Source organism: Megalops cyprinoides, chromosome 15, assembly GCF_013368585.1.
Source record: "Megalops cyprinoides isolate fMegCyp1 chromosome 15, fMegCyp1.pri, whole genome shotgun sequence".
Taxonomy (NCBI): Eukaryota; Metazoa; Chordata; class Actinopteri; order Elopiformes; family Megalopidae; genus Megalops; species Megalops cyprinoides.
In genome coordinates, this window is record NC_050597.1 from 27,032,087 (window position 1) to 27,059,238 (window position 27,152).

General features: G+C 43.9%; 1 protein-coding gene across 1 annotated transcript in view; it reads left to right on the forward strand.

Annotated features, from left to right (window-relative positions):
* The window catches only part of col13a1 (collagen, type XIII, alpha 1), a 109,909-nt gene that overhangs the window by 48,577 nt on the left and 34,180 nt on the right, over positions 1-27,152 (forward strand). Inside the window, exons 3-16 of the mRNA XM_036546789.1 lie at positions 396-403; positions 4,934-4,960; positions 10,091-10,126; positions 12,258-12,284; positions 14,574-14,624; positions 17,082-17,117; positions 17,984-18,010; positions 18,367-18,393; positions 20,269-20,295; positions 20,404-20,430; positions 20,675-20,701; positions 23,417-23,458; positions 26,840-26,932; positions 27,082-27,123. Coding sequence (XP_036402682.1) covers positions 396-403; positions 4,934-4,960; positions 10,091-10,126; positions 12,258-12,284; positions 14,574-14,624; positions 17,082-17,117; positions 17,984-18,010; positions 18,367-18,393; positions 20,269-20,295; positions 20,404-20,430; positions 20,675-20,701; positions 23,417-23,458; positions 26,840-26,932; positions 27,082-27,123 — 497 coding nt within the window. The remainder of the gene's footprint in view (positions 1-395; positions 404-4,933; positions 4,961-10,090; positions 10,127-12,257; positions 12,285-14,573; positions 14,625-17,081; positions 17,118-17,983; positions 18,011-18,366; positions 18,394-20,268; positions 20,296-20,403; positions 20,431-20,674; positions 20,702-23,416; positions 23,459-26,839; positions 26,933-27,081; positions 27,124-27,152) is intronic.

Below are 27,152 nucleotides of genomic sequence, written 5' to 3' on the forward strand. Positions count from 1 at the left end.
AGTAGTTACTGTTCAGTTTTTCCAAGTCTAGCCGCAAGAAGCTGGACTTGACTGGACCAGTTTTGCAATATAAGCTTTGTAAGTACAACATGCCTCTACCCAGCCAAGAAGAAAAGTCAGATTTGAGTCAAGATTTTTACTGTGCACCAGGTAGAGGGAGGGGGGGTTTATGGAGAGGCCAAATTTAACTCTTTGTCTCACGCTCTCCCTTACAGTGGCAAGGACGTCTCTGCTGCATATTGTGTGTCTTTGTGTCAATTACCTGAATGAACTGTTTTTTGTTGCCCAGACTCAGACAGATGCTCCAGTCTGGAATTATTATGCGCCAGTCAAGGCTGTGGTTTCGGTAACTGCCCGATAGCTAAAAGTCTCTTTTCTCTTCTTCTCTTTTGCAGGACCTCCTGTAAGTAGCCGAGCCACAGTGTGTGACCGGATTGTGGTAAAGTGATGGACTTGTTTGTGTGTGTGCCTGTGTGTGTTGCGTGTGTTTGCATGTTGTGTGAGATTTGTGAGTCTTGAAGCTTTTGATTTGGCTTGCTCTTTCCTCTGTTTGGGGTGTTAACTTTCGAGGAATCCTAAATCTTCATGAAATGCCGGTCTTACAATACTGAATATTTTATAAATGTAAATGAAAATTCTCTATGATTCATATGTGCTTTAAAAGTGTCAAAGTGACTTTGCGGAAGAGAAGCAGTACTTTTCCCAGCAGTGCGTATTGGTATCATTAGTATTGTCGCGTTTTCGTTCACGCACAGACCTGCTATGAAATGCAGACTCCAGACGGCTTCCAGTACAGCCTCACCCAAAAATGAAAAAGGCACATCTGAGTGCTCAGATTTCACAGATACACTGTGCAGCGTGACACATTTATACAGAGTGTGAACACAATGATGATTCCTGCCAAAGACTCCCGACCAAAAAAAAAAAATCATATCCCACAGAATATGTCCACAGAGGGGCTTTCAGAGACGCTAAAAGCAGCAGGAAGCTCAGGGTCGAATATCTCGGCGATGACACCAATCGAACTTCCGTTTTTGCTTTCAAAACCCGTCCCCCCCCCCCCCCCCCCCAACACACCTCCCCCACGTCTGTCACGTTTCCACTCAGCAACTGCAAACCCGTAGGGGTGCAAGAAGCTTTTGGGATATGTCCTCCTTGTCTACCCCTCTCGCGCTTTTGGACAATGCCCAGAACCCTCCGAGTGATCGTCTGGCTCGGGGGTTAACCTGTTTAGCCGAGTTTCCCTTAGAGGAATCGATGTGCCCGCCCCTCCCTCTCTGAACACCTTCAGCGCTGGCTAAAATTGGGAGCAGCTGCATTGGCTGTGGCCCGACGCTGACAGGGTCAAGGTCGTCGTCCCGCTCTGGGCCGCGACTGTGATTAATTACCCGACAACGGAACCGTGACGCTCGGCACAGGAAGCGGGCTCAGGCCAGGGGCAGCGTTCTCGGGGCCGGCGTGTGTGGTGTACTCATACGCGGAGTGCCTGGGACATGAATGAAAAACATGCTAAAGGTGGTCAATTTAACAAAAACACTAGTAAAAAATTTAAATAAATAGCACAACATGCTTTATTCTGATTTTTTTTGCATCGGACATACTACTGTTCTGCTGCTTTTTGCTTATCAAAGTCACATATTCCTATGATCTGGGAAGGGGAGGTCAGGTGCTGTTTTGGGAAGTGTCCCTGGCATCTGTTGCTGCTCCCTGACTGTGACACCACCAGTAAAAATACTGCATTTGTAAGATGCAACTTCAAGAAAGGTGTCAGCATGTAATCTCAGTTTTTTGGGGGGGGTGGGGGGGGAGAGATTCTAAATTAAGTTTGAAAAATGTGGAATACTTTCAGAATCGATGCATCTTTCAAGATATTTTTCTGTTTGGTAATATTATGCAGATGCAGTTCGCTCAGTTTAACTCAACGCTTGACATCACTTTCTACATCATAACCCAGAGAGACAAATACACAAATTGGATGACAAATTACATTTCTGCCCCTACTTCCCTACTTCTGTTAATTATTATAATTAATTATTGCTCTTTTGGTGGAGACTAATCAATTCCTTAACGGTTTTGCATTCCTGAGTGATGCTTTTGAGCTGCAGTGCCAGTGGAGAGCTATTTTAGGAGCCCATGCATTATGCATGTCATTATGTTAATCAAGATCAAGGGTTTATTTGTGATTAATCACACTTTGACCAAACACCGCTGTTTGCCTTTCAGCGGTCCAAGGGGGTTCCCTGACACCTCTTCTTTGATTGATACTCCGAATTCGCCTTGCCCCCTTTTACATTGCACTGCCTGTTGACAGGTCTGTAAGAGGGAGGGGAGGTGATTTGTATAAATTATTCAGTGCCCTTATTTACATAAGCATGTTAAGATAACATAATTACACATGTAATTGCAACTGTAAAACTACATCAGATTGGCCCCTTCCTGCTCTCTGAGATTGTGAGGCCACTCTTTTACAGCATAACAGCGCGTAATTCTTCAAAGGTCAAGTAGCAGTCTCCCGCCTCTCTGCCCGCTCTGTGCTTCTGTGGGTTTAACACGTCCACAGACTGTCGGTAGGGATGGAAAAAGGCTTTTCAACTTAACCTTGTGCTGGAGTTTCAGGACTTTCAGAGAAACAGGAAACCTCTTGCCTCTAACAAACCTCTTGCCTCTAGTTCAGTATGATGAAGTTAATGGAAATAAATGTTAACAATCCATCAGTGCTGACATGCTTTTATTAAGATGGGGAAGTCAAAACACCTTGGAAGCATGAGTTTAAATTTCAGGGAAAAAAAAATGTTTGCTGGAATATTTGCTTTTATGATTTTTTTATGTTATGAATGTTGATTATGAATTGCCACCCAAATGTGCCATGCATTACTTGTAGACTCCTCTCAACTGATACTCAATCAACCAATCAGAACAGAGCTGAGGCGTGTCCCTGCTAGGGTCCCAGTGTAGAAACGAGGTGTGTCAGCCTAATTTCCCCCCCTTCACACTCCACCCCTTGATCCGAGGAGGGCACGGAGGCCAGAGAGCCCCAGAATTCGCCCCTGGGGGACCACCTCATTTATTCAGGAGCACTTTGCCTAATGGGGCGCAGATGTGTGGAGTTGAAACGGCTCCCGTGTAATCGGGGTGAAGGGCCTTTTCCGGTCAGGATGGGGCCCTCTGACCCCTTCAGACTGCCCGAGGTCAGGGAACCAAAGGGAACCTGCAGAATGCCAAGCACGGTTTCTTCTCTCTCACCACCTGGAGCGTCTGCGTCCGGCTGTCCGCTGAACTGCACTGGCGTGGATATTAAGACCACGGCCTCAGTTTGCTGCCTGTGGATTGCAAACTGAGAAAAAAAAGCACACTGGAAGCAGGTAGACACAGACAGATGGCAATGGTCTGTATTTTTTAGCTGTTTTTTTTTTTGCTTTGTTGTACTTTGTAATTAGATTGATAGAATTTTTTGTATGAGTATTAGTATGTAACTTTAAATATGGGCAGGCTGTCCACAGACATGTGCCTCAATCAGCTGGGAGTACTTTAGATAGAGATCACTCACCCAGTCTGGCTGGCATAAACTTTTTTCACCTTTTGTCCTCAGTCATACGCCCCGAAACAGTGCAATAGGGATTGAATCAAATTCAAATCACAAAGAATTTCAAAATGATCAAAGGAACTGGACGCGGTGACCAGAGGGTGAGGGACATTTTGACCTCTCCTGTACAATACGGTCATAGGACTGTGGATTGGCACTGGATTAATGACTTCCCTTACACAATCGCAGAGGCTGAGAATAGCCTACGCTGCCCGTATGGAAGAAACAGCACCATAACTGCCTCCTGCTTGGGTTTCAAAGGAGGCTAGTGTTAAACTCTCTCAGCGTGCCCATCCAGGCTCCGCCAATGAGGTTGTGTGCCGTTACATGGTCCGACAATGTCCGACAGCTTTGGAAAATGTCAAGTGTTCCTGTTTAGCCCAGACCAAGCAATTAGCGTCGGGCTTTCAGCGCAGGGCACAAACAAAGACCCATTGATTCCGTTTCTTTTACCCTGATTCATGTTGAAGAACGGTCGCTCTCTTGTGTAGATTTGGACTTTTGCCTCTTGTACTTTCTCCCCTGTAGCTTAACTTGTACGACAAATGTTTCCTTTCTTCTCTGCTGCTATACCAGCACAGCATTTCCTGATGACCTTATTTGTTTAAGAGGAAAAAACGACAAAAGAGCCATTGTGTACTTTTATGCATAAGAAGACAAGAGAGACAACGCACTTCAGTGGAGTGTGTCTGCAACCTAGCCAGTCAGATGACCTGGATTGTGGAGTTTGTGGAGAGATTTCCCTGCAGATTTCACTAGAAAGTTTTCTGTTTTTAATGCAATAAGACCATTACGTGGTGGAAAACCTTAAATAGGACAACACATGCACTAATAAAGCTTCTTGGAATTGAAAATCATGCTATATTTTCTGCGTCTGTGATGAAAACAATTAGTGCAATTGCTCAATTTTGAGCCAGTGCAATTATTACTTCAAAATTGGTTCAGCTGGAATGTGGTTAGAATGCATCTTGCATGAGTTTTGAAAAGGCATGGCGTGATTATTAGTGATTTTTATGAAATCTTTGGTAGTGGTTGAAAATCATACAGGAGAAAGTGCTTTGAATGCAGTGCTTTGGATTTTTTTGTGCTGAATGCTGTTTGTCCTTTGTCTGTGTGCAACTGGAAGCCTGACCATAATAAACGAGACCAAAAACAACAGGTACACACAAATGCAAATGGTTGGTCAAAACCAAAGCCGCAAAATGGCGGCAGTCTTCAGTGCTCAGTTTATTGTGGCCAGGACCACATGTCGGCTTTCTCTGTGATGTGGTACTGTTTTGCTGTCAACTACCGTTCACTCTCTCTATTTCTTTTTTTTTTTTTACTCATTTCTGTCGCCCCTTTTTTCAGGGTCCACCTGGACGAGCTGGCTTTCCGGTAACTGTCGTTTAACTTGTGTCCTTTCTGTCTGTCTGTGTGGTGGTGGTGGTGTCGCTTCCAAAACTCTCCAGTCTTTTTACTGAGAAGCTGTGGTCAGTTTGATGCAGCTGCTCCCAATCAGTTTGGCTCCCTCCAATGGAGTCTGCACCCATCTCTCCTGGTTGTCAAATCACTACTGAGATTGATGTGGGATTGCAGAATATAAAATATACAATTTTAATAGACTTTCAACCTCAGTTATGACTGTTAGATTTTGCCCATTGACGTAACAGCTTCTTAGGTGAAAGTGACCGCAGAGACACCCCTTCAACAAAAGGATGTGGCAGATGCAGTTTACACAAAAGCAACTGAAAGCTTTAGGATTTAGAATGAATTTAAAAGGAAACAGTAATCCTATCAAAATCTGTTTATTTATCAATGCATAGCTACCTATACTTTTTCTGACCTAAATAATGTATCTACCAAAAAAAAAAAAAAAATTGGATAGCACATGACCTGCAAGACATTGATTAAGTTGAATGAGATCCTTTAAAATCATTGCTAGTATTATTTTAAATACAGAACACTTGATTCACAGTTTATTGTCTAAAGTCCAAACTCCTCCGTTAATATGACGTTGTGCGTTTCCCATCTTCCCCGTCCCTTTGTTGTTATGGCCGGGCTTTTTCTTTTGCTCTCGGCTTCTGCACAGACTCTAATGTTACTGACTGAGAGCCGCACTCAGGCTTTCCCTCATGGCATGTTAACAGGCAGCTTATATTTAAACTTTGACCCTGCTGCCAATCACAGCTCACGAACCAGCGGCTCACTGCAGACTCCTTCCGTTGGCAAGAAATGTCTCGTTCAGGGTGTTTGATTTGACTTCAGCTGGTGGGTCAAAGTTGGGATATAATGCCTGACGGGGTTTATGATTGATTGCATTGTCAAGGCGCTGGAAGGGGAAGCCAATACTTTTTTCTTAAGTGGAGAAGGATGTGGTTTTGGAGGATGAACTCATGTGTCGGATTAACTAGGAACGTAGATTTTTTTTTTTTCTTCATTTGATTGTTTTTATTTTTCAATTCAACTGCTCATGTTCTCAACCGCTTTTGCTGTCAGGGTGAAACTCAAACTGTGAGATGGTGAACATAGAAGACAGGTTGCAGCCTGTGCAATCCTAGGCATATTTGTTGAAACTATGGAATGCAGCACAGTTTCAATGCCAGAAAGGATCATGTGTGGAAGTTTGAAACCCGCTGACTGCCTCCTGGTTTTCTCTGGTGTGATTTTCGACCCTAGGATTTGATGATCATTGCAGACTCTTGAGCAGTGGATTGGACAGGACTGGACTCAAATAGGAAACTATAGTACACTGTACCATGTATTTCACTAGCAGTTTTACTGATGCTGTATTGTAGTGGAGGACATTATGATGCCACAAACCATTAATATATCTGCTGTGCAATGACAGGATCATAAGCGATCTTCTTCCTTTGTGAGATGAAGTTATTGTAAGAAATGTTGGAAACAGCATTACTTTATGAGACAGGAGCTCATAAATTCAGGCCACCCAGAACTGTTTTTAATCTGGCCGAGGCTGTCTGTAACAATGACATTTTCATCCAACATCAACACAACTTTTCTCCTATGTACATAAACATCAGCTTTTTTCCGCAGTGTTCTCAGTGTTTCTTAGAGGATCTCAGTGTTCACCACGGTTCAGACACAAAAGCAAACTCATTTCTAATCGTTTTACCCCAACTGAAGCTTGTGGGCTGATTTTATTTAACTGCAAAGGGGTCAGATTTTAGATGTTAATGCTAGGTGTCATCAGAAACATAGCCTAGAACATAGAACTTTTTTTGCAAAAATGCGTTCATGCAGTATGATAAAATTTATATATATATATATTTTGAGTTTGCAACTGTTGTATGTTGTGCCATGTTCATAATTATACAGCTATAGCTTTTCTCATTACTTTCTCACTGTAATTGTACTATATTATTTACATGTGCGGAGGGCATTGTAAGTGCACAGCATGTGTGAATAAATCTGAAGTTTATCTTATTTTTACTGGCAGTCACTTTACCAAGGAAAACAATATTTCATTTTTGTTAATGACCCTCCTGCAGCTTTTTTCAGGGAGTCCCTGTTTAGGAGCCCAGCTCATATGTTGTATGCTGTAAGTTCCAAATGGAACTTTTTATTGAGTTGAACTAAGGCTTTGATCTTAGTAGATATCAGTCAGGCCATAGCGTTCCCTGCTTATCCACACTGCTGCTACATGACTTTTGTCAATGGGTGTATGGATGAAAAGCCTGCTTTGCCAAAAGACCATATGCCCAAATCTCACATAAACACTCCCACTAATTCTCTCATCTGCCACATGCGTACAGGACGCCCCCATTGACCTGACAGAGGCTCTCAGCATCTCTTATAGACAGTGTGCCAGTAGGAACCTTCGGATGTCAGAGTTTCCAGGATCTGGGTGCCTTTACACACTCTGTCCTCCTTGTAGGACCTAAAGCTTCCCCTGACTGATCTACATCCAAAGCAATAAAGCGGTTACTGTCAATATATTTTTAAGTGCTGCTCAGCAGAGCTTTAAAGCAGGAGCCGAGCCCCGGCGACACAGGCCAGTTTAACTGCAGTCAGTCGAGAAGCGAGGTGAGACAGGCCGAGAGTCGTTACTCCTGTAAATACACCTGAGGGGCCTCGGTCGCCCAGTGCAGAGGGGGCCCCATAAATCTCCCAGACCAGACTGACTCTCTTACGTGGGGTGGAGGCTGAGGTCACTCGCCAACGAATTTGACACTGCTGGTGACTAAAACCAGACTGAAGCGCCAGTCTCCACAGAAGCAGAAGGAGAAGAGGCGGAGAGGATGGGTTCACGGAATTTTTACCACGCTTTTCTTTTTTTGAGGAGCCACAAGGCCCGACAATAGAAGTATTAAAGAGACACACAGCGAGGCGAGGAGTGGAGTGCGATCGGGTTTCTGTCTGAGACCTCTCCCGGAATGTTCTGGAGCACAATAACAGACCAGGCGAGAGCGTTTGGTTGAAGAAGCAGGGCTCCGAGGGGGAGGGGCGGGAGCTGATGGAGGGAAACCGGTCTGAGAAGAGGTGGTAGGGGTGGGCCTTTTTGCAACAGTTTGAACTTCTGGTCCCGTCAACGCATCCCACGTTTGGCCTGTATTGCAGCACTGTTCTGAATGAAGGGCAACATATTTATACATATGACTAAAAACCTGTGACATGTTGGCTGGGGATCAGCACCTTGGACAGGGCTTATCAGTGATCTGCCTCAAGCAATGCCTCGAGAGACGCGGTCAGTGCGCTAGGAATGAAACCTAGCCTGGAGTCTAAACTGAGTGGCGGTCACACTGCTAAAGCCCTGACATCATTTCCCCTGGTGAGGAATGGCCAGATTAATAATCTCACTGGCGCATTAGCCTTGCCATGCCGAGATCAGACTGACTTTGATTGAAGCCAGCCCCAGTCTTTGGTGGGGGATCAGTGTCACTACATTGATATTTTAAAACTCGCTGCTAAAAATAATCATTCCCTGCCTCTCTTTGGCGCAGTGGATGTTTAAATGCGTCCAGGCCCCTAAATGAAACGGCATGCTCCTCAAACCAGGGCACGCGTTGAGGCTGTCTTCATTTTGTTTTTCTTTTGTTTTTTTTTTTTTGTTTTTCCCTCCCTGCGCAGACTCTTCCCCTGCGGCCCTCATTGTCTCAGTTCAGCAGATACGTTGCGGTGACTTATGGGGGTAGCCTCGGCCCGAAAGCAGCACCTCCCCACTCCGATTCCCCCCACCCCCACGCAGCACTGAGTGAGCCGTCAAAAATCTGTCATCGCTGGCCCCCCCAGATGCACTGACACAGCGGGTTGCGAGACTGGAGGCGAGGTGCACACGTTAAACAAACTGAGCTCAGGAATGAACACCTCTGCATAATAAGTCATTTCAGCACCCCACAGGAGTTTATGGTTATTTTGAATAGTGAGAAATGGCTGTGTGTGTCTTGTCTGGGGTTTGAATAGCATCATTTCTGCCATTGTTGTTTACATGTACCTGAACATTCGTCTACTTGGAAGTAGCCATCTGTAGCCTGGACTCTCACTGAAAGAGACATGCTTTCACTTGAATTATTTCTCAGTTCCTTTCCAAAGGTGAATCAAAAGTTGAGCCTCAGACACTGGAGTTTAGATATCCATGGTAATGTGTGTTTGGACCTGAATTAAAGGAAATGTGCCAAGTGGTCCTATGAGAAGATAAAACCGATAAAACCAAGGGAAAGTAGTCAGCTGGATTCTAATTCTAAGTCACGTATAAATCACCACCCTGAGGGCTGTAGACTACATGTGTGTGCTTGGACCTCTGTGAAACAGACCTAGAGGAAATGTGCCAGGTGGTCCTATGAGGATATAAAACTCAAAGAAAGCACTTGGATGGACACAATTCCATATCATGCATAAATTAGTCACATAAGGGCTGTAGACTGTGTGTGTGCTTGGTACGTTCAATGCACGTTAAACGGTCATTTTAAAGTTACCTGCTGTTGATTTCTCAGAGAATAGCCCTTAGTGCTTTTTAAGATGTGGTCAGCTGCAGAGGTGCACGTCACCCTCCGGGGGATTATTCCACAGATGAACCTGCGGGCCTAATTTGCCTCATTTAATTCCCGGCAGATACGCATTAATCTCTCATGATGCTCATTGGATGACCATGACCTGTTCGCCCTTGCACTCTCTCCTAAGGTCTTGCATAGTTGGCAGCTGGCCTTGAAGCACCCACACTTTCTAGCATGTTCTGCATCGACGGTGTTCGACCGATCACATGGAATGCTTGGGAATCCGTAGTTGGTGCTCATTAGTCTGAACTAGTTTCCCAGCTGTCAGCTTAACTTTATCGACTGTGGCCAGACCATCATCTGTGCCCAAAAAAAATCAGTGATTCAATTTGTCTTGAATCTTTTTTTTTTTTTTTGATTACTTAGGGGAACATTTACTGGGATGGCCCAAAAGGAAACCAGTACGACTTTTGCGTTCGTAAAGTTAAGCTGATGGCTTTGACTTAGCAATAGAACTAAATTCTGTTAGAGCTATTGTTTACCACCCTCCTTTTGACTTTACGTTGATCAATAGGGTGACAAAGGAACAATGGGAATACCTGGAAGAATGGTGAGTGAATTGGGAATGTGCATATGAGGCAACCATAGTGTGTAGCATTGGGCGAAAAAAAGCCTGCACATCTAATGGCCAGTTAATATGGTAGCTAGTGGCATGTCATGACTTTAATCAATGATAACCAGGGCTAGAGAAGCTTTGACCAGCCCACTAATTAAAAAAACAAACAAAGGGATTTGATTTTGAGGGATATGCTATGTTCAACCCAATAGGTGAAAGGGCAATGCTGAATACATACTTCCCTAGCAGTCATTATTGGATTGGTCAAAGTTTAAAGATGTTGATTCAGTCAGCTCTTGTTCTTAACATTGATTCATATGAAAATGCAAGTGTTATTTTATTCTTCCTATAATGCAGTTTGGTGAGTTCAGCAACCACCAGCATGACTAAAAAGGTATTTGTAATGAAAAGATAACCCTAATATTAATTTGTCATTCAAAGCTGAGGACACTATTTAATTGAATACAGACCTCAGTTTGGGCCTTTATCAGAACCAGCTGCCCTACACTTTGTCTGTAATTTTGAACTTTAAACAGGTGTTACTTTGTTAATTACACAACTAATTTTATATCAGTCATTTAAATTAATAAACAATGCAGTGTGTAACTAGCAATGCAACGTAACACTTGCCTAGTCATTTCACAGAGTTAAGGTCAAAGCACATTGCTGTTAAATTTAATTTATCTTTTGTCTAAAGGTGATTGTTGCCATATTGTCTGTGTAAAAGTTATCTAGCTGCTCCTTTATCAGTGAGTATCTCAAGATGTCCCATATTGTTGATTATGCCATGTTTCTGCATCTCGGTGACTGTCATGGAAAAAAAAATTGGTATTTAGTATCCTGTGCAGCGAAGCATTACTGAAGTTTAAAACATTGGTATAGGTTTTATGAGAAGAAAAAACCTGCCACCCTGCATTTCACAGACTGGCCAAGATTTGCTCCTGGATTCATTCAATCAGCATTTGCTCACAATTTTCCCTTCCAATTAAATGCAAATGTTACTGTCTTTTTTCACAAACACCCTTTTAAAAAACAAAATTTGCATTTATTTGTAAGTCAATGCCAAGGGCCAAATGTCGATTGGATCCAGGGGTTGGTCAAACTGCAGCATGCTTAATTAGTTTAGGCAAGCAATCTTGTTTTGTTTCATGCATTTCAGCATTATGATTTGCTGAAAGTACTGAAAAATGGTTAAGAAACAAAACAACAAAAACACATGACAATTGCTTAAATTTATTGCACAAATTTAAGGTCAAGGCACTCTGCAGTTAAACTGAGGCTGGGCCTTTGTATTTGAGTTTGGCATCCTTTGCCTGTTTAAGAACTGCAGCATTAAAAAGAGTGTCTGCGGTATTGGCTCAAAATTCACATCATCCTCTGAAGCCCCAGAAGGGAGAGGTTAAAAAACAATGGCTACTTTACTGCTTTTGGAGAGAAACAACTGGACCTCGACCAAGAGGCTATGGAGTGAACGCAGATACACAGTTTGCTTATGAAATGAGAAAAACAGGCCGCACGCTGTAGTCCCACGATGTGCGTTGCATTTTGTTTTCTCATCTGCTGCGATTTATGCACTTTGAATGGAGCTGTATTTCAAGCGCAACAGGACCGCGCCTTAGGTGGATGAAAGGTGTGCTCTTTCAGCTGGGTTAAATCATGTCCTCGGCAGTCAGAACCTTCTGTGTCTTCATGTGAGGATTTCACATAATGTTTGTTTGATGTTTCGGATGGGAAGAGCCCCCATCTTGTCCGAGCCTCCGTTTTCGGCCACTGTGGAGGAGCTCAGATGCTACAGCAGCCCTCAGATGGAGCCACGCAGGAAGCGCTTTTTTCACGGCCGACCCTTCGCCCAAGCCTCCCCCACCCCCAACCCCAATGCATTCCCTTCCTTGTGAAACCGTCCATGACAAAATGGCGTTGAACCATTGGCAGCGCCTCTTGTTCCCTGTGGCGTTTTAGTAACAACCCCCCGCCACCTCCACCCCTGGGGGGGATGGGGGGTTTTGCGGCCCATCCTCCGAGCTCGCGCAAGGTTGACGCATGCTCCTCCTCCACTCTAACCCCTCTCCTCTCTCTCTGTCTCTCTCCCTCACACCTTGCATGTGACTGTATCTGCTGTGACCAGGGGTTAAAGGGCGACGCTGGGGAAAAGGTAAGTCTAGGATTCCCAGGCTGACAGGCTATGGGAGGTGGGGTTTAAATGGGGTTAGCTCGGGTGGCAGGGGCAGGGTGTTGGGGAAGCAGGGGAGGGGAGGGGTGGGGAGCATTGACCATCATACAGTATGCACAGGTAACATGATTTATGTACAAGCCCAGGTCTTTATTTCACGAAAAAACTTGGAGGTCATGGTCTAAGCCCATTTCCCACCATGCTTGGATTACATGCGTTTATTTGTAATAAAACAGCACAGTAAAAATATGTCACGTTAAGGTTTCAAAGTACTAATTTAAGAGTCCCCACAGAGACTTTGAGTATTTAAGGAGGTAGACAGAAGCTTACTCCACTTCAGTTGTTTGGACGTTCGGGTTCAGAACTCTCGAAATTAAATTTAAGTTAAACAGTGATGTCATAGGATGATATATAAATATGTGTCACATCATTCATCTTCTGCCTTGCCTTTGCACAAGTATTTTAAAATTCACCGTTAAAATGATCCCCGTCTGGATTTAGTTTTACTCTTGGCACAATTTTGCAATCTTCCGGATTACGTCAATGACAAAAGCAATTGGGCTGAGTCATTTCTTTATATGAAGCAGCAATACATTCTTCTAGATAAACTTTCATCAAGTAGGAAGATTTGAGGATGTTGGTTCATTCAAGGAAGTAGACCTGTAATATAGAAGCGGCTTTCATCACTGTCTGTATCAGGAATTAGGAAAAATTAGTGACGGACCAAAAGTAGATTAATGTGACTGCTAATGCTGAAACTAGTGCCAGTACTAACACTGGTATAAACACCAGGCAAGTCAATTCACTGTATAGGATACAGAGCGTGCAATAAATCTTCTTTCAAGCCAATTCAATCATAGCTTTTCTCATGTTCCTCTGAACCTCCTAAGGAACCTTTTAGCGACATAATTCAGGCCGCTATCTGGTTTCCTAAGGTGCGGTTAGTTTTTATTTCCAGGAGAGGACAAAAAGAAAACAGTGATTGAACAGTGAGGGGCTGGCAGTACGTCTTCATTAAATATCAAAACAAGCGGTCGAGAACAATGTGAGGGAGCCAGGCGTGAAGCCCTGTAGATCGTCCAGCCGTGAGCAGCTCATGCTCATACTCCCTCTGAGCAAACAAACTCTGTGGGTTTGTGGATGGAAGCCTGTGTGGCGTGGGGCGAAGAGCGAAAGCCCAAAAACACCCATGATGGATGGGTTTAGCCCAAGGAGGACCGCCAGCATAACATTGCTGGTATTTTTTTTTTTTCCTGGGAGAAAATGTTTGCACCGGGAGGAAATGGAATCCGCAGACCCCCATCTCTCCCGTTTTCCGTACCCCTGGATTTCAGATTGTTTGGTATGGATCGCTTCTGGGGGTTTTTCTCTGGATCTGATTGAGGTTTGTGCTCATGAAGTTGCTCCATCTTCGCCTGCCCCCCGCCACCCCCCCACACCCCACCCCCAGTGGTCGTAACCTAACCGCTGGAGAAGGGTATCTGCAGATCCTCAGTTATCCGGCCACTCGGAAACCGATCATGAACACGGGGGTAACTCTAAACCCGGTAGCTGCCAGTGTGTTTTTGGCCGTTCACAGTCAGCAGCGTCAAAACCTGCCCCTCTCAGTAGCTAAGGTATACAGCCACACATGATCATGCGTAGAAATCAAATACCCGGTTTGTTCAAAAAAGTTAAAATCAAATATTTAAAAAAAAGCCTTCTGATGGATCGCCAGCCATCAAAGATGGTGTGGAGATAGAGTTTTGGGGGGGAAAGCTAATTAGGGAAAGTGGCAGTAACTCGACCCTGGACTGTCTGGCTACTGTGTTTTCTGATTGTGGTGAGTGGGGTCCATTCAGCTGTATAGACAGGCTGACACTGTGCAAATCACCCACTTAGGCTCCAAGACACAGTCAAGAGGGCCGTCAGTGTTTACACAGCAGTCTTCTTGACCCTCTGAATGGATTGGCATATGGGCAGTGAGCCTTTTTTCTACGATTGCTCAAAATCCACATTTCAATGGAAAATGTTTACCCTCACTCTAGTGCTTAATTGCCCAGTTGGCAAAGACCTCTTTGGTTTCCTAAGCACAACTCCCAAGAAGATTGCAGTGCAGATTGCATATTTTTAATTCCTGTCAGTATGTATGGGGGTAGTTTTTACATGATAAGTTGCTGACATATGTGCTGTCTGTCTCTTCAGGTAGATTAGATTAGAGCACTGTTCCCATGAGGGGGTTTCTGAAGCTGCTCCAATTGTATCATCTTCTCATTCTCGTTTTGTCCACAGGGGGCACCAGGGGAGCCAGGCTTGTCCATCATTGGCCCACGAGGACCCCCTGTAAGTACCAATTCTCCTCTGCAGTGCTTCAATACTGTACCCTCTGTTCAGCTCTGCTAAAAAGATCTGCAAGACAGGAGGCGGATGAGACAGGGGCTCCTCTGAACATAAGATTGTTAGCCTTTATTTCTGATAAATTAGCTTAATTATAAAACCAGCAAAAGGCAGACGTGTTCCTGCAGGGCTATAATGGCTTTCTCACATGTCTCTAAATGAACAAGCATTAATTACCTTCACTGTGTGGTAATAAATGGATCAATGAAAGACCACAATGTATCAGAGTGATAATACAGAGAACCTACATATGCCTCATCTTCCAGTCTTAAAATTCAGAAAAAAAATATCCTCCAAAATGTTTTTACAGCTGGATATATTGCTGGATATCTACTGTGTGGTAAAGAAAGAAACTTATCAGGGTGATTATTGTAATAATTTCGAGTTAATAGAGTATTTGGTTGTCATTCTGAATAACTGAGAAGGCCAAAGCAGTCTTTTTAGTGGTAAAAATAGCATCTTTCCCTTCTCTCTCATCAAAAACATCTCAGGCAATAAAGATTCCTGCAAACACTCAAATATGATTGTGTTCCACTTTATTTAAGGACTGAGTGATCGTGTACCAAAACGGTGTGACCTTACCATTTTTGGGGGGAGTTTTTGGACCGTGACACACTCTTTCAGTGCAAAACAAAGACATAGCATTTCCAAACTCAGAAATCTCTGATTACCCTTGTAAAGAAATGGGCTGCATTTCGTTCAGGGCTCTTTTCCATGGTGGGTTTTTTTTTTTTGGCCAATGGAAGTTACCTAGTGGCAGGTCCAATAAACCACTTAAGCTGACCTGACATCTGTTTTTTGAATTGACTATCGCCTACTGCAGCCCCCCCCCCCCCCCCCCCCCCAAATCACCTTGAAAGGGACCCTTTCAAGGTGATTTCTTATGGCAGGTGAGAATGACAGGAGGGGCTTTGCTTTGACCTTACGGAGGAGGCGTAGAGGAGAGGTGCGGAAGTGCAGGCGGAAATGATACGGTAGCTGGCATTGCGTTGGTCACACAGACCGTCTGCTCGTTCACGCAGACTGTCTGCTCGGTCATTCAGACTGTCTGCTCGTTCACATATACCGTCTGCTCGGTCACGCATACCGTCTGCTCGGTCACACAGACCGTCTGCTCGTTTACACATACCGTCTGCTCGGTCATACAGACTGTCTGCTCAGTCACACGGACTGACTGCTCATTCACACGTACCGATAATGATCCTTCATTGTCTAAATTTCTGCTTATTTCTTTAGTTTATTTGTTCTAATGCTTTCCTGGTGAAGTTCCAGCAATGTATTGTTAAATGTAACACTTACTGTATGCACAGCTGTGTGTTCTTGGCTGACAAATCTGACAAAGCTGACTGTATTAGAAATGCAAATGCATTTGTCCAGCTGTCCCGCTAGATAAAACCTCACATCTCTAGCTAGGTGACTGACATTTAACTATCAAGAACACATCATTTGTGTAAAAACTGAAACTTACACATAAACTGAAATGAAATTTAAATAAAAAGACAAGTGATCGCTCACATTCACACCTGCTCGCTCACTCGTGCTCTCACCCACTCACTCAATTTATTAGTCAATCAGTCCAGTAACCACAGACCGCAGTATGAGAAACAGGATGTGTATACAGGCTGAGAGACTAAAGAGAGGTTTTCTAAATTCCCATCCTCGGTGGACCTCTCTGTTCCAAGTGGCGGTTTACATTGTAGTAGACCACATACTCAGGCATGCTGATCTTTTATATGGGCCGTTTCGAATGTTTGCCATCAGGCGTACTTTGCAGAAGTATCGACAGATTCCTGGTCTGCTCTTCTCACTTCCTTTTCCAACCATCCGGTTCCCTTGGGAGAAAGAACATGCACGGTTCCCAATAACCACTGGAAACCCAGACATGCAATTTTTTTCATTAGCTGTGTTTGTTTCTTCCTTGTAATTTTCTTGCAGTTTGTCTCTATTGCCTTTGCTTTTACTGGTACAGAGAATGACCTCCTCTAGGCCCAGAGGCTATGGAACATATCCAAGGAAGTTTCATTCTGTTTTCATCAGAACTAAACATGTTTACAACTGCTATTACTAAATTTATTAGGTTTTTTGGACTGTTTTTATTAGCAAAACGAGGACTGTCATTTTGTCTTTACATTTGTGTCTACTGCCTGTGCTTCGCCTTGCTCTTTCCTCTGTTTGAAAAGCCAGGTTCGAATTTCCCCCGCAACCCACACAAACGGCGCTCCCCGAAGTCTCCTGTATCGCTCCGCCTGTCAAACTCAATTACAGAGCGTCCTGAGTGCATCCCCTATTATGAGGGGGGGGCATGTTGCCTTTAACTCTGACCTCCTTTCAGCAGATTCACATCAAGACTCTTTAAAAACCATTCTTAAGTTTGTCATTTTCAAACTCCTTCTCCCCCTTTAGGGACAGCCGGGAACGAGAGGATTTCCTGGTTTCCCGGTAAGTCACTGCATCTTTCCCAGTTAATCTTAGAGTGGGCTTTGCAAATTCACATCTTACAATTTCAAGAAAAATCAGTCAGAAGTGCTGTATAGCACAAAAGCTCCTGGAGATACTTTACATTAAGATCAACATTTTATGTCCATCAAGGGTATTTAGCCATGCAGAGGAGGGCTTTTCCCCTTATGTTAAACAGAGGTCCTGACTCATCACATTCATTGAAGATCCTATGGTATTTATCACAAAGTGGCTATGGGGTTCTGCAGTGTCCTGGCTGATTTCCCATCCAAGTCTAAATCTGACCATTGAATGACCCCCCCCCCCCCCCCCCCACTTTATTTGGCTAACTAAATACCCCCTTCTTCAATTCAACCGATGTGGTGATCACTCTGCTGCAAAATGGCTGCTGCGCTTCACTCGTGTCGTTGTAAAGCGGGTGCTTTACCCATGACTTACGGAACCCATAAAAATCATTATTATTGTCTCTGGAATTATGAGGGCCTGTTTTATGTCTGAGGGCCTCTGATCTACTAACTAAACTAAACTGGCTCTTGACACAACTCTGTACGCGGTCATCTGACACAAACAGGCCCTCTTCCAGTCTTCCACTCTTCCACTTCAGATTTTTCTCAAGTCCAGGTCCAGGTGTCCATAGCATTCCCCCTGACAGCCACATAGCACCTGAGGGCCCCTGTCTGAATGCAGCACTGTTTCCTCAGTACCCTGCAGTTTGTGTGACATGTGGAGCCGGACTTGAGCCGCAGAGGAAATACCTTTTTTCCCCATGCCAGGCTACCTGTCAGTAAGAGAATATGGGTACCACCAAACTCCTGTTTAATCGTTTCCCTCCTTGTCCTGAATTTCAGGGTCCGATCGGATTGGACGGAAAGCCAGTGAGTTCCCTGACCGGTTCCCTGACAGAATGTTGAATAATTGAGTAATTCAGTGTTTTCGAGCCCAGACCGCCAATTGTAAATTAGCGAGCCGTAATTGGAGATGATGGTGATAATTATGGAGATGAGGATAATTATGATGCCAGTAATTACTGTAATTATAGTAATAACACAATTATGATGTTATGTTATGATGAAAATAACAGTGGTGTTACCGATATTTATAAATGTTATCTTTAACAAATTGAAGCAGTTGTGGAAGTAAGAATGGTAGATGGTGATGAATTGAATTTCATGCAGTTTGAGTGCTGACACTTATATTTTACCTTGTCATTTATTGCACTCTCTGCTTCCAGGGACAAAGCGGTCTGAAAGGAGATGTGGTAAGAACAATGAATATGCATTCTGCATGCATGATCCATACAGTGTGTGTTCCCTTTGCAATATTTGCTAATAAATCGCCTAGCTGCACAGACTTGCATAAAATGGTTCCATTTTACCGTCAGCTTTCTGTGTTATTGGAATCATGAATAAATGATTCATATATATATATAACTGTACTCTTTACATATTTTTGATAATTCTGCGCTACTTTCTAACTAATTAAACCAAATGCACACAAGCATACATCAGTATTATTATAATATTAGCATTATTATAAATCTGGATGTAGTTGTCACTGTACTGTTTGCATTTCATGTGCCCTACTACCGCTGTGAATTTCTCGTGTTCATAGTGCAGCATCATACGTGTATCAGGGAAATAGTGTCACAGTTTGATTTATTGGGAGAGTTATGGGATACAGGTTGGCTGCCTGTTTGTGTGAGTGGGAGAGCATTTGTCCACATTGGCTGGATGATGGATTTTGAAAGGAGTAATAACATTTGCTGGGGATGCAGGTTTTCATACAACCAGCAGGGAATACCTGCATTTTTCATGCACTTTAATTTCTAAAACATGCCCTGTGATGTCACAAGCTGCCAAATATTACGGGGCATTCTTTGTTTGGCGTTATCCTGCCTGTAGTCTTGTTTATTCTTGCTCTGTTGTTGTTTTCTTAGCAAAAGAATCTGTCTTGGCAATACTATGGACCCTTTGTAAGGGTATGGATGAAAAAGCTCTTTCAACATCTTTTTGCTGTATAGGGATGAAACACAGAGGGCAGGAGGCTGAATATTACCAGAGACTAAACGGTCGTAACTGTACAAAGAGACATTTACACTTTCCACAGAGAAGCGCCATGGAAAAGAGTCTGATTCTGTTCATCACTCTGACACATTTATGGCCCTGCTTCAAACGCAAGTGGTCCCCGGCGGGCCGTTGAGCGAGACACCCTCGCTTTTCAGTGCGAACCGCCAGGTCTCCGACCGCGAGAAGACCTCATCTGGCTTCATGATTTACTCTTTTATTGATTAACTTCCTGCCCCGATGCGAGCCTCGCTCTTCTCCGCCTGCGATCGGGGGGTGAATTCCAGCTCCGCCGGTCCTCCCCCGGCGAAATTTACGGCGGTCTGACAGCGCCTCGGTCTCCGCCTGAGTTTTACCGGCCCAGCTGCTGATTTTAGGGCCCTTTGTGTCCCTCGCGAAGCGCGCATTGTTCTTTGTTCGGCTTCCGCGAGCTATCGTGCGGGGCAGTGTTCCTTGAGGATATTTGATTAGCGCCGGCCGGTGTTGAAACGTGCGGCGGGGGCCGCCGTTGGAGCCGTGCCGCCTACAGAAGCTCTCACGCAGGGAGACAGAGCCAACACCAATTACCCGAGGGTCTAGGGCACAGAGCTCTGACACGGCTCTGCTGCTTCTGAATGAAGATTAATGTCTCTATAATGAATCACTTTCCAGCTGTCCCCCAGCAGCACTATACAAACGGGCCTGCTCTGAGGGAGCCTAATGCACAGACCCAGCGCACCACAGCTGGACAGATGTCTCTCAAAGCGCCACAAGAACTGAAAGTGTGGACGAGGGTTGTTGAACGAAAAAGAACGCATCCTAATTGAACCGGCCAGATGCTGAAATGGAAACATTCCCGTTCGTCGTCTGTGATGCATACGCTGTCTGAATATTTATGGCACGCCTTTCTTTATGATGTCAACGCACCATGAAAAAAAGCAAAAACTCTTCCTGAAATTTCAAGCATAAATCCTATATTTTGCATATTTGTGAAATTTCTAATCCAACTGGAAGAGTGGCAGTCGTGTAGGAAAATCTCAGTAAGTCTTCTGCAAGACAGTGATTTATCTTTCTTTCTTGTTATTTCAAAGGGTCCACGAGGTCCAAAAGGAGTGCCAGTAAGATTATTCTTTGCCTTTCTTTTGTTTTTGGGTTGTGTGTAAATCACTGTCCTTGGCCATAGCTTACTCACCTTATTTTGATTTTGTGTATTTTTCTCCTTGCAGGGTGAACCTGGCCCCAAGGGAGAAAAGGTCAGATCACTTTCTGGTTCTCAGTTATTTTATACAATTATGGCGCAGATATGAGCTTTATAACACAGATCTCAAACAGAGAAGCGCTTCTCTCAACAAAAAATCGACCTTATTTCTTTTATAATTTCTGGGTGTATTTTAGAGCCCGAAATAAGTTTGAAGTCAGGATCAATGGGTAACTATGGTGACCCTGTTTTGTTAAACATTAATAGAAAAGCTGATATTACCTTTGTCTTTTTTCTAGGGTGTGTGTGGAGAGTATTCTCACAGGGTAGGTGGATCATTTTTATATGTTTTGTTATTTCATAACAAACCGTAATGAAGTAAATTACACATTGCGCTGACTCCACAGGATTTTAGAGTTGACTGAGAGCCAACGTTGCTTCAGCAACAGGATGAGTTCTGCATTTTAATGTTGCATTTAATCATCACCTTTTAGCAAATCTTTGAAGATCAGCTTAAAGAAAATACGTGATTTGAACATTTAGCTGTTATGCCATTATATTAAAAATTGGATATAGTTTCATACATTTTCAACAGTGGGACAATAATGGACAGTAAACACATTCATTGTTCATACATTGTTCATAACTGAAAAATGCATTTCATTTACATATGAATGGTTGTTCATCGACTGTTCTTCACAAAATTAAAACAAAACACAAGCTAAGTGCAGCAATGTTACCTTGATCAACAGTTCCTCTGCTGATCAATTAAAAGAAAGTACAACAGAAATCAGAAGGAATTCCAGCAGTTGAAGGAGCCACTGAACTTGTTTGGACGCAGAGAGTGAAACATGAAGTAACAGTGCATGAGCAACAGTTAAATTTCTTTATGCTAATTTTTCATTTCAGAAGTTTTTGACATTTATGCTAGAATGAAATGCATGGTCGGTGTACATTTTGTTCTACAATACTGTTTCCTGCAGATATTTGTTGATTTTTACAATGATGATTTTGGCAATGCCATTATAGAAATGACAGAATCATAATTGAAAGAACTGTCCGTCTACAAAAGAAGAATGCAGCGAGGAGCCAATGGCCTGGCAAGCTAAAGAGAGAGCTGGTAGCATGTTTGTGAGGCACGCAGTAGGAGCCTGCCCTTGATCCAAATTGGCCATTTTCTCAGGGCGGTTTGCCGTCTGAGTGAAACCAAGGCAATTACTGGGGACTCGCTGTTGTGACTGATTTCCAGGAAAAAAGACAGAACATAGTCAAGTATTTTCGAGATCACTTAGTATGATTGGACTGCCGCTTTGCCTCCCTGGTGTAATATAACTGCTTTCAAGGTTTTAACAACCTTTTATTTTTTCGTTTTTTTCCCCAAACCTCCTGTTTCCCCTCATGAGGAAGGAATAACAAATAGCTGGTTTGCTAAAAATAATTACATAAATAAATGGAAAAGTTAAACAAAAAGTTAAACAAACGCCAAGATAACGAAAAGCAAACAGCCAGTGGTAGGTAAAGTGAGGTGGCCCCTCTTGCATATCAGCCATCAGTTCATTACCTTACAGGCATGCTACCAAATGTGTAAATAAAATGAACAAGCAAAGAAAACATCACATCAGATTATGTGTCCAGGACCATGCATACATAAGAAGGTCAGATTAATTCTAAACAAAAACTACATCTTTCAGAGGTGGGTCCCCTCTGACCGACACTGCTGCCCCTCATGTCCCAGGCGTGTGCTAGGTTGTTTTTGTACACTTTTGAGCCCCCACAGTGAGGGGCAGCATGGGAAGTCCCATCAGTACGTGGGCCCTCCAATTTAGAGGGGGGGGCCCAAGGGGTCTGCGAGGGCCAAATTGGTGGGTTTGCATTCTGGGACTTGGTTCAGAGAGTGACCACCTGCTCTGTGTGTGTGTGCGTATGTGTGGCCGTATGGCTACGTGCGTGTGTGTGTGTGCGTGTGTGTGTGTGTGTGTATCTGGGGCTGCTCCGTGCAGGACCTCCCACTGAAAACTCTCGCCGCGTTACGCTCCAGTCAGGTCCTGATGCTGAAGGTTTGTGGGACCACCCCCCACCCAAGTTGTGGCCCCCCACCCCACCCCAGTCGTGCCGCAAAGAGAAACAATACTCCAAGCCCGGGTTTCCCTCGTCTCAAAGCGCATTATAACCTGTGGGCTCCTGTAGAGTAAAGCAACACAGTCGTGCTGGATCCTGTTGTCAGAATCTGGCCATTGATTCCAAAAATGGTCAAAATGGTCACGTGACTGTGACCATTAGGGATCGAACAACTAGTGGTTCGTTTGTCTTTCTTAACTGAAAACAGTTGTTCTTAGACTTACCCTATGATTCTCAATGGTCTCTTATGCCATACCGTACACCAGAATAGACTAACAGCATGGGACACTGGGATCTTCTTAAGACACAAATAGGTGAGATGTACTTATTCATGTATCTCACCCACGCTGTGTTGTTTCTGTCTTAAGGCTTGATATTTGGGACAATGTTGAAATTTGTAGTCTGGTTCTGCTTCTGGGTTCTGCAGCCTTTCTTACACAGGGTGCACCTCATGGCATAACAGATCCTGAATCTTACGGAAAGTCAGAATTCCTCACAAAAAATGCAAAACAGGTTAGCCTACTGTCAATGTTTGCATTAACTAGGCCAAACTGCCCGTAAGATGCAAGTAACATACTGCATCTCCGTTTAGTCGTTGCAGTTTAAGGTCAATTCAGTTTCTGACGTTAAAAAACTTGGCGATCCAGAGCAGTGCTGCTATTTCAGCAACTGACTGCTGACGAATGATAACACATAATGTACAGATGACTAATGATGTACAGCCATTTCATGGGCAAAAAAACAAGTAATTTAAAAGCAGCTTAGCTAACAGACAAGTGTTCTTTAGGAAAAGAAACATAGACAGTAGGCAAGCCTAATAATCAGGTAATACACACAGCACGTGGTATTGAATGGATAAGCTAAAGGACCCTGCTTGAAAGACTCCATAAGCTGTATCTGATAATGCTTGATAATCTCAACAGAAACGACGTATTGTACAGACCTGTGTTGGAGGATTGGCCACAGTAAGTTGTTGTGCACTCTCTTTGTGGCATAGACTGAGTCCAGCCTGATCGCTGCACCGCTACATCCGGGGGAGGGAAGAAAGCTTCCTCGGGGAAAAAAGATCACCACCAAGTACTGCATGGCAATCAGGCCACTTGGTGTATGCTCTTAATTACTGACTTTTACACTGGGAGTGCAAACACACTAACTTCACTGCCCATTTATTGTAGCGTACAATTTAGCATCTATGTATCAGCGTTTTGTTGCTCTTTAAAATGGCAGCAACTTTAAATCTATGAAACAGCAGCAACCATGAAAACAGTTTCTCAGTGTAGTCTCTAAGTCTGTGAGCTATGGTGTTTGATTGCATTCAGGTGCATTGCTACTGTAATTCGTTTTACTTTAATTCTCTGTGCCGTCTCTCATATAGATCAGAGAGACTTGAAAAACACCCATAGAGGCGCCATGAAGTATTTCTGCTGTGTATGACCATATTTCCACTGTGAGGTACACTCCCAGAATGTTGCTCTCCTTGCCAGGCTTTCTACGGTACTCCCACAGGACCGCAAACGGTTCCCCGCGCAAACGTTCACTCCCAGAACCCCCGTGATTAGCGGTGCAGCTACCTCTCTCTCTCCGTCTGTCCTCCCATCTTTCTCTGCCTGCCTTGCCATTTCCCTGCTGTTCACTCTCACTTGTTTTCTATTTCTCTCTCTCTCCTTCTGTTTCCAAAACCCCTTTCCCTTTTTTTCCCCCACCCTATCCCACCCCTCCCCGATCCCCATCCCCACCCCCCCACCCCGGCCTCCCGGTGAACTTGTTGCCCCGTGACCTTTGCCCTGCTGGCCACCTGTGCTGTGTGACCACAGCAGATGCTGCCCATCACCGTTCGCAACATGCCCTCAATAAGCCCTCTAATGCTAAAGCGCCTCAAGGTACATTTCTCTCTGCCCTGCCATCACTTTCCTGGATGCCAACCGCCGTCGACAGACAGCCTCTTGAACCCCCTCTGGCACCTGTGTGTTTAGACCAGCGCGGCATTGATGGATCGCGGCGGACCACACAAAGCTTATCCCGCGCCCCAAAAGTGGGCCTAGTGTTTTGGCCAGCTCCTTATACGGTCACAGTTACTTTTAAGCAGAGGAGGGGGTTGTTTTTGCCAGTATCACCGAATGGTGCGGGCTGTAACAAATTTGACCTGTAGCTTTGATTTGTTTTTGTGAGCCAGAGTGTTGCAGGGCTGTGATGAGCAGGCTGCTTATCTGAGGTGGTACTGGTTCGCCACATGCTTTGAATCGTTCGCTGTTTGCATTTTACAATTTGGTATTGAGATGAAGAAGGTGTCGTGAGGGATTCATTTTTATCTGCACAATGAGTCACAAAGATCACAGCGGAAGCGTTGTGGACTTGATTCGGACTGCAGAGGCACATCACCAATTTAACAGATTCTCTCAAAACTGCCACATTTACTGCTGTGATTCGCAGCACGCTGCCACGCTCACTGCTATGACTCATGACATGTACTGCTATTCGCAATGAAAGGTCTGAATATGCAACTGACCACAGGGGGTTAAATATGACTGGGACCAAAAAACAAGGAAAAAAACAAAGAGACCGAATCCATTACGGCAAGTTCCATTTAAATTCCATCGAAGGAGCGCATTCTCCCAAAAGCATCAGGTAGATGTTCAACTTGGCCTGCCCTCTTCTGCTCATTTGGCACACCCGGCCCTGCTGCAAGAAGGCACTGTGCTGCTGAATGGAGCCCTAATATGAATTAACATTAAAATATCACCAGCATCCGCTGTACCGATAACACCGGTCAGATAGAGCGTGCGGATCACTATGCTGGCAGAAACAAGCTCTCTCCATCTTCCATTTGAACCCTCGCCCTGACTGTCTCAAAGAGCCCCAGTGTATGGAGCACCCAGAATGCACTCTACCTGCTAAGGGAAAATCTTTTTGGCACAGGTCGACTCTGTTGGCATCCGTTCTCCATCTTGTTTTCTCCAGGTGTGCAGTCTTTTTTGCCAGAATGGGATGCCATGTTTGGAGACAATGGTATATACTGTAGTGAAGTCTTACAAGGGGAAAAAAACGATCCGGTTGATTCTGCTTTTTGAATTAAGCCTGGACACAGTTCAGAGTAGCTTAATGGAATGTACTCCTATAATGAACGTGATGCAGGAAGGCAAATCACGTCCAGATAGGTCCTGCCAAGAAATCTTAAAAAATAATTAATAAATTGCGGATTTAAGGATGTTTACGTCCGGTGTTACCTGGGCAGGAATGCTGCAAACCCAATGATGCATTAAGTCCAATATCCTGGCTGCAGGGTAGTGTTTTGGCAGTAGCAGGTTTTTTTCAAAAGGAATTTTGTGTTAAGGAATGTAGTGGTAATGAGCCATTTCACATACTGTTTGGTGGTGCAAATGTAAATTAAACATTGTATCTCGGCACAGGTGCCAGCTGGAAATAACTGTATCTCACTGTTATTAGATACGAGGCAACACTGCAGCCTGTTGAAATGGCATGGCTTTTGATAGTTCAAAACGAGCTGATATGAACTCAAAATTGAGTCTTGGATATGGAACTGTTATGGAATTACAGATTACAATTACATTATGTGCAGATCTATTTTGATTGTGTTATTTTAAGAAAAATAAACAGGAAAGAATGTTCACTGTTTATTTTAAATCAGTTTTCCTCAATTGTTCTGGAATCAAGCTCTGGAAGTCCTTTAATGAAAGCCCATATATTATCAATGGTTTTTCTAAATAGTGCCCTTCTTAGACAATGAAATGTCAAGATTATTTTTATATTAAAAAATTAAAACTTTATTTTTCTGTGATCTGGATTTGTTTGGTCTCCTGGTTTGAGTATCACCTTTGGGTGATGCTAAAACTTCAGTGGGGAGAGTCTTTATGGAGGAGTGTTTGATGTTAATCTTGGTCTTTGATGTTGTTGCAAACGTTGAACTTCATTGAAAGAGGAAGAAACAGGAAGCCTGAAGAGTGGTGCTTTCTTCAATGAACCTCACAACTGTTGTTGAATCACAGCTTTCATTCAACAGCAGAGAACACAATTTTTTGGTAAACATTGGACAAAAAGCAGTCATGCTTTTACACAGTCTTAAATGAAAGATCAAAATTTATGACATTTTTTGAGCAGTTATAGTGTGTTCTATGGGCAACTGCTCACGTCTTCTGTGCTATCTGGGGAGAAAGAAAAAAATGTAAAGGTCTCATTTCTCCAAACATGGTACTCCAGGAACAAAAACTGACCCAGTCTTACAACCCCTGTCATAACTCTTGCTAATTTTGCCATTCATTAACTCACAATGTATGGATGCTCTTGATCTGTGAGAGAATTCTTGCAGTTGGTAACTTTCAGTCTCTTAGCAGGGCGAGCCAGGACCGCAAGGCCCCTCGGGACCACCGGGCCCTCCGGGGCCCCCAGGGGTTCCTGGACAAGCTGGCACCAATGGAATACCGGTAAGCCCCAAAATCAGGATAGCACAAACCAACTCTGTCAACCATTTTGATATAATGTATAAATCTGTTTAGTAAATTACAATGGAGCATTGCCAATGATAAACAAACACAGGTAGGCCAGAAATATTTTCTGATTTTCATTTCTTCAGGGAAAACCCGGAGAACCAGGAAAGCCGGGAAAAGACCCAAAGGTGAGTGAAAATTGAACACAGCACAGGGT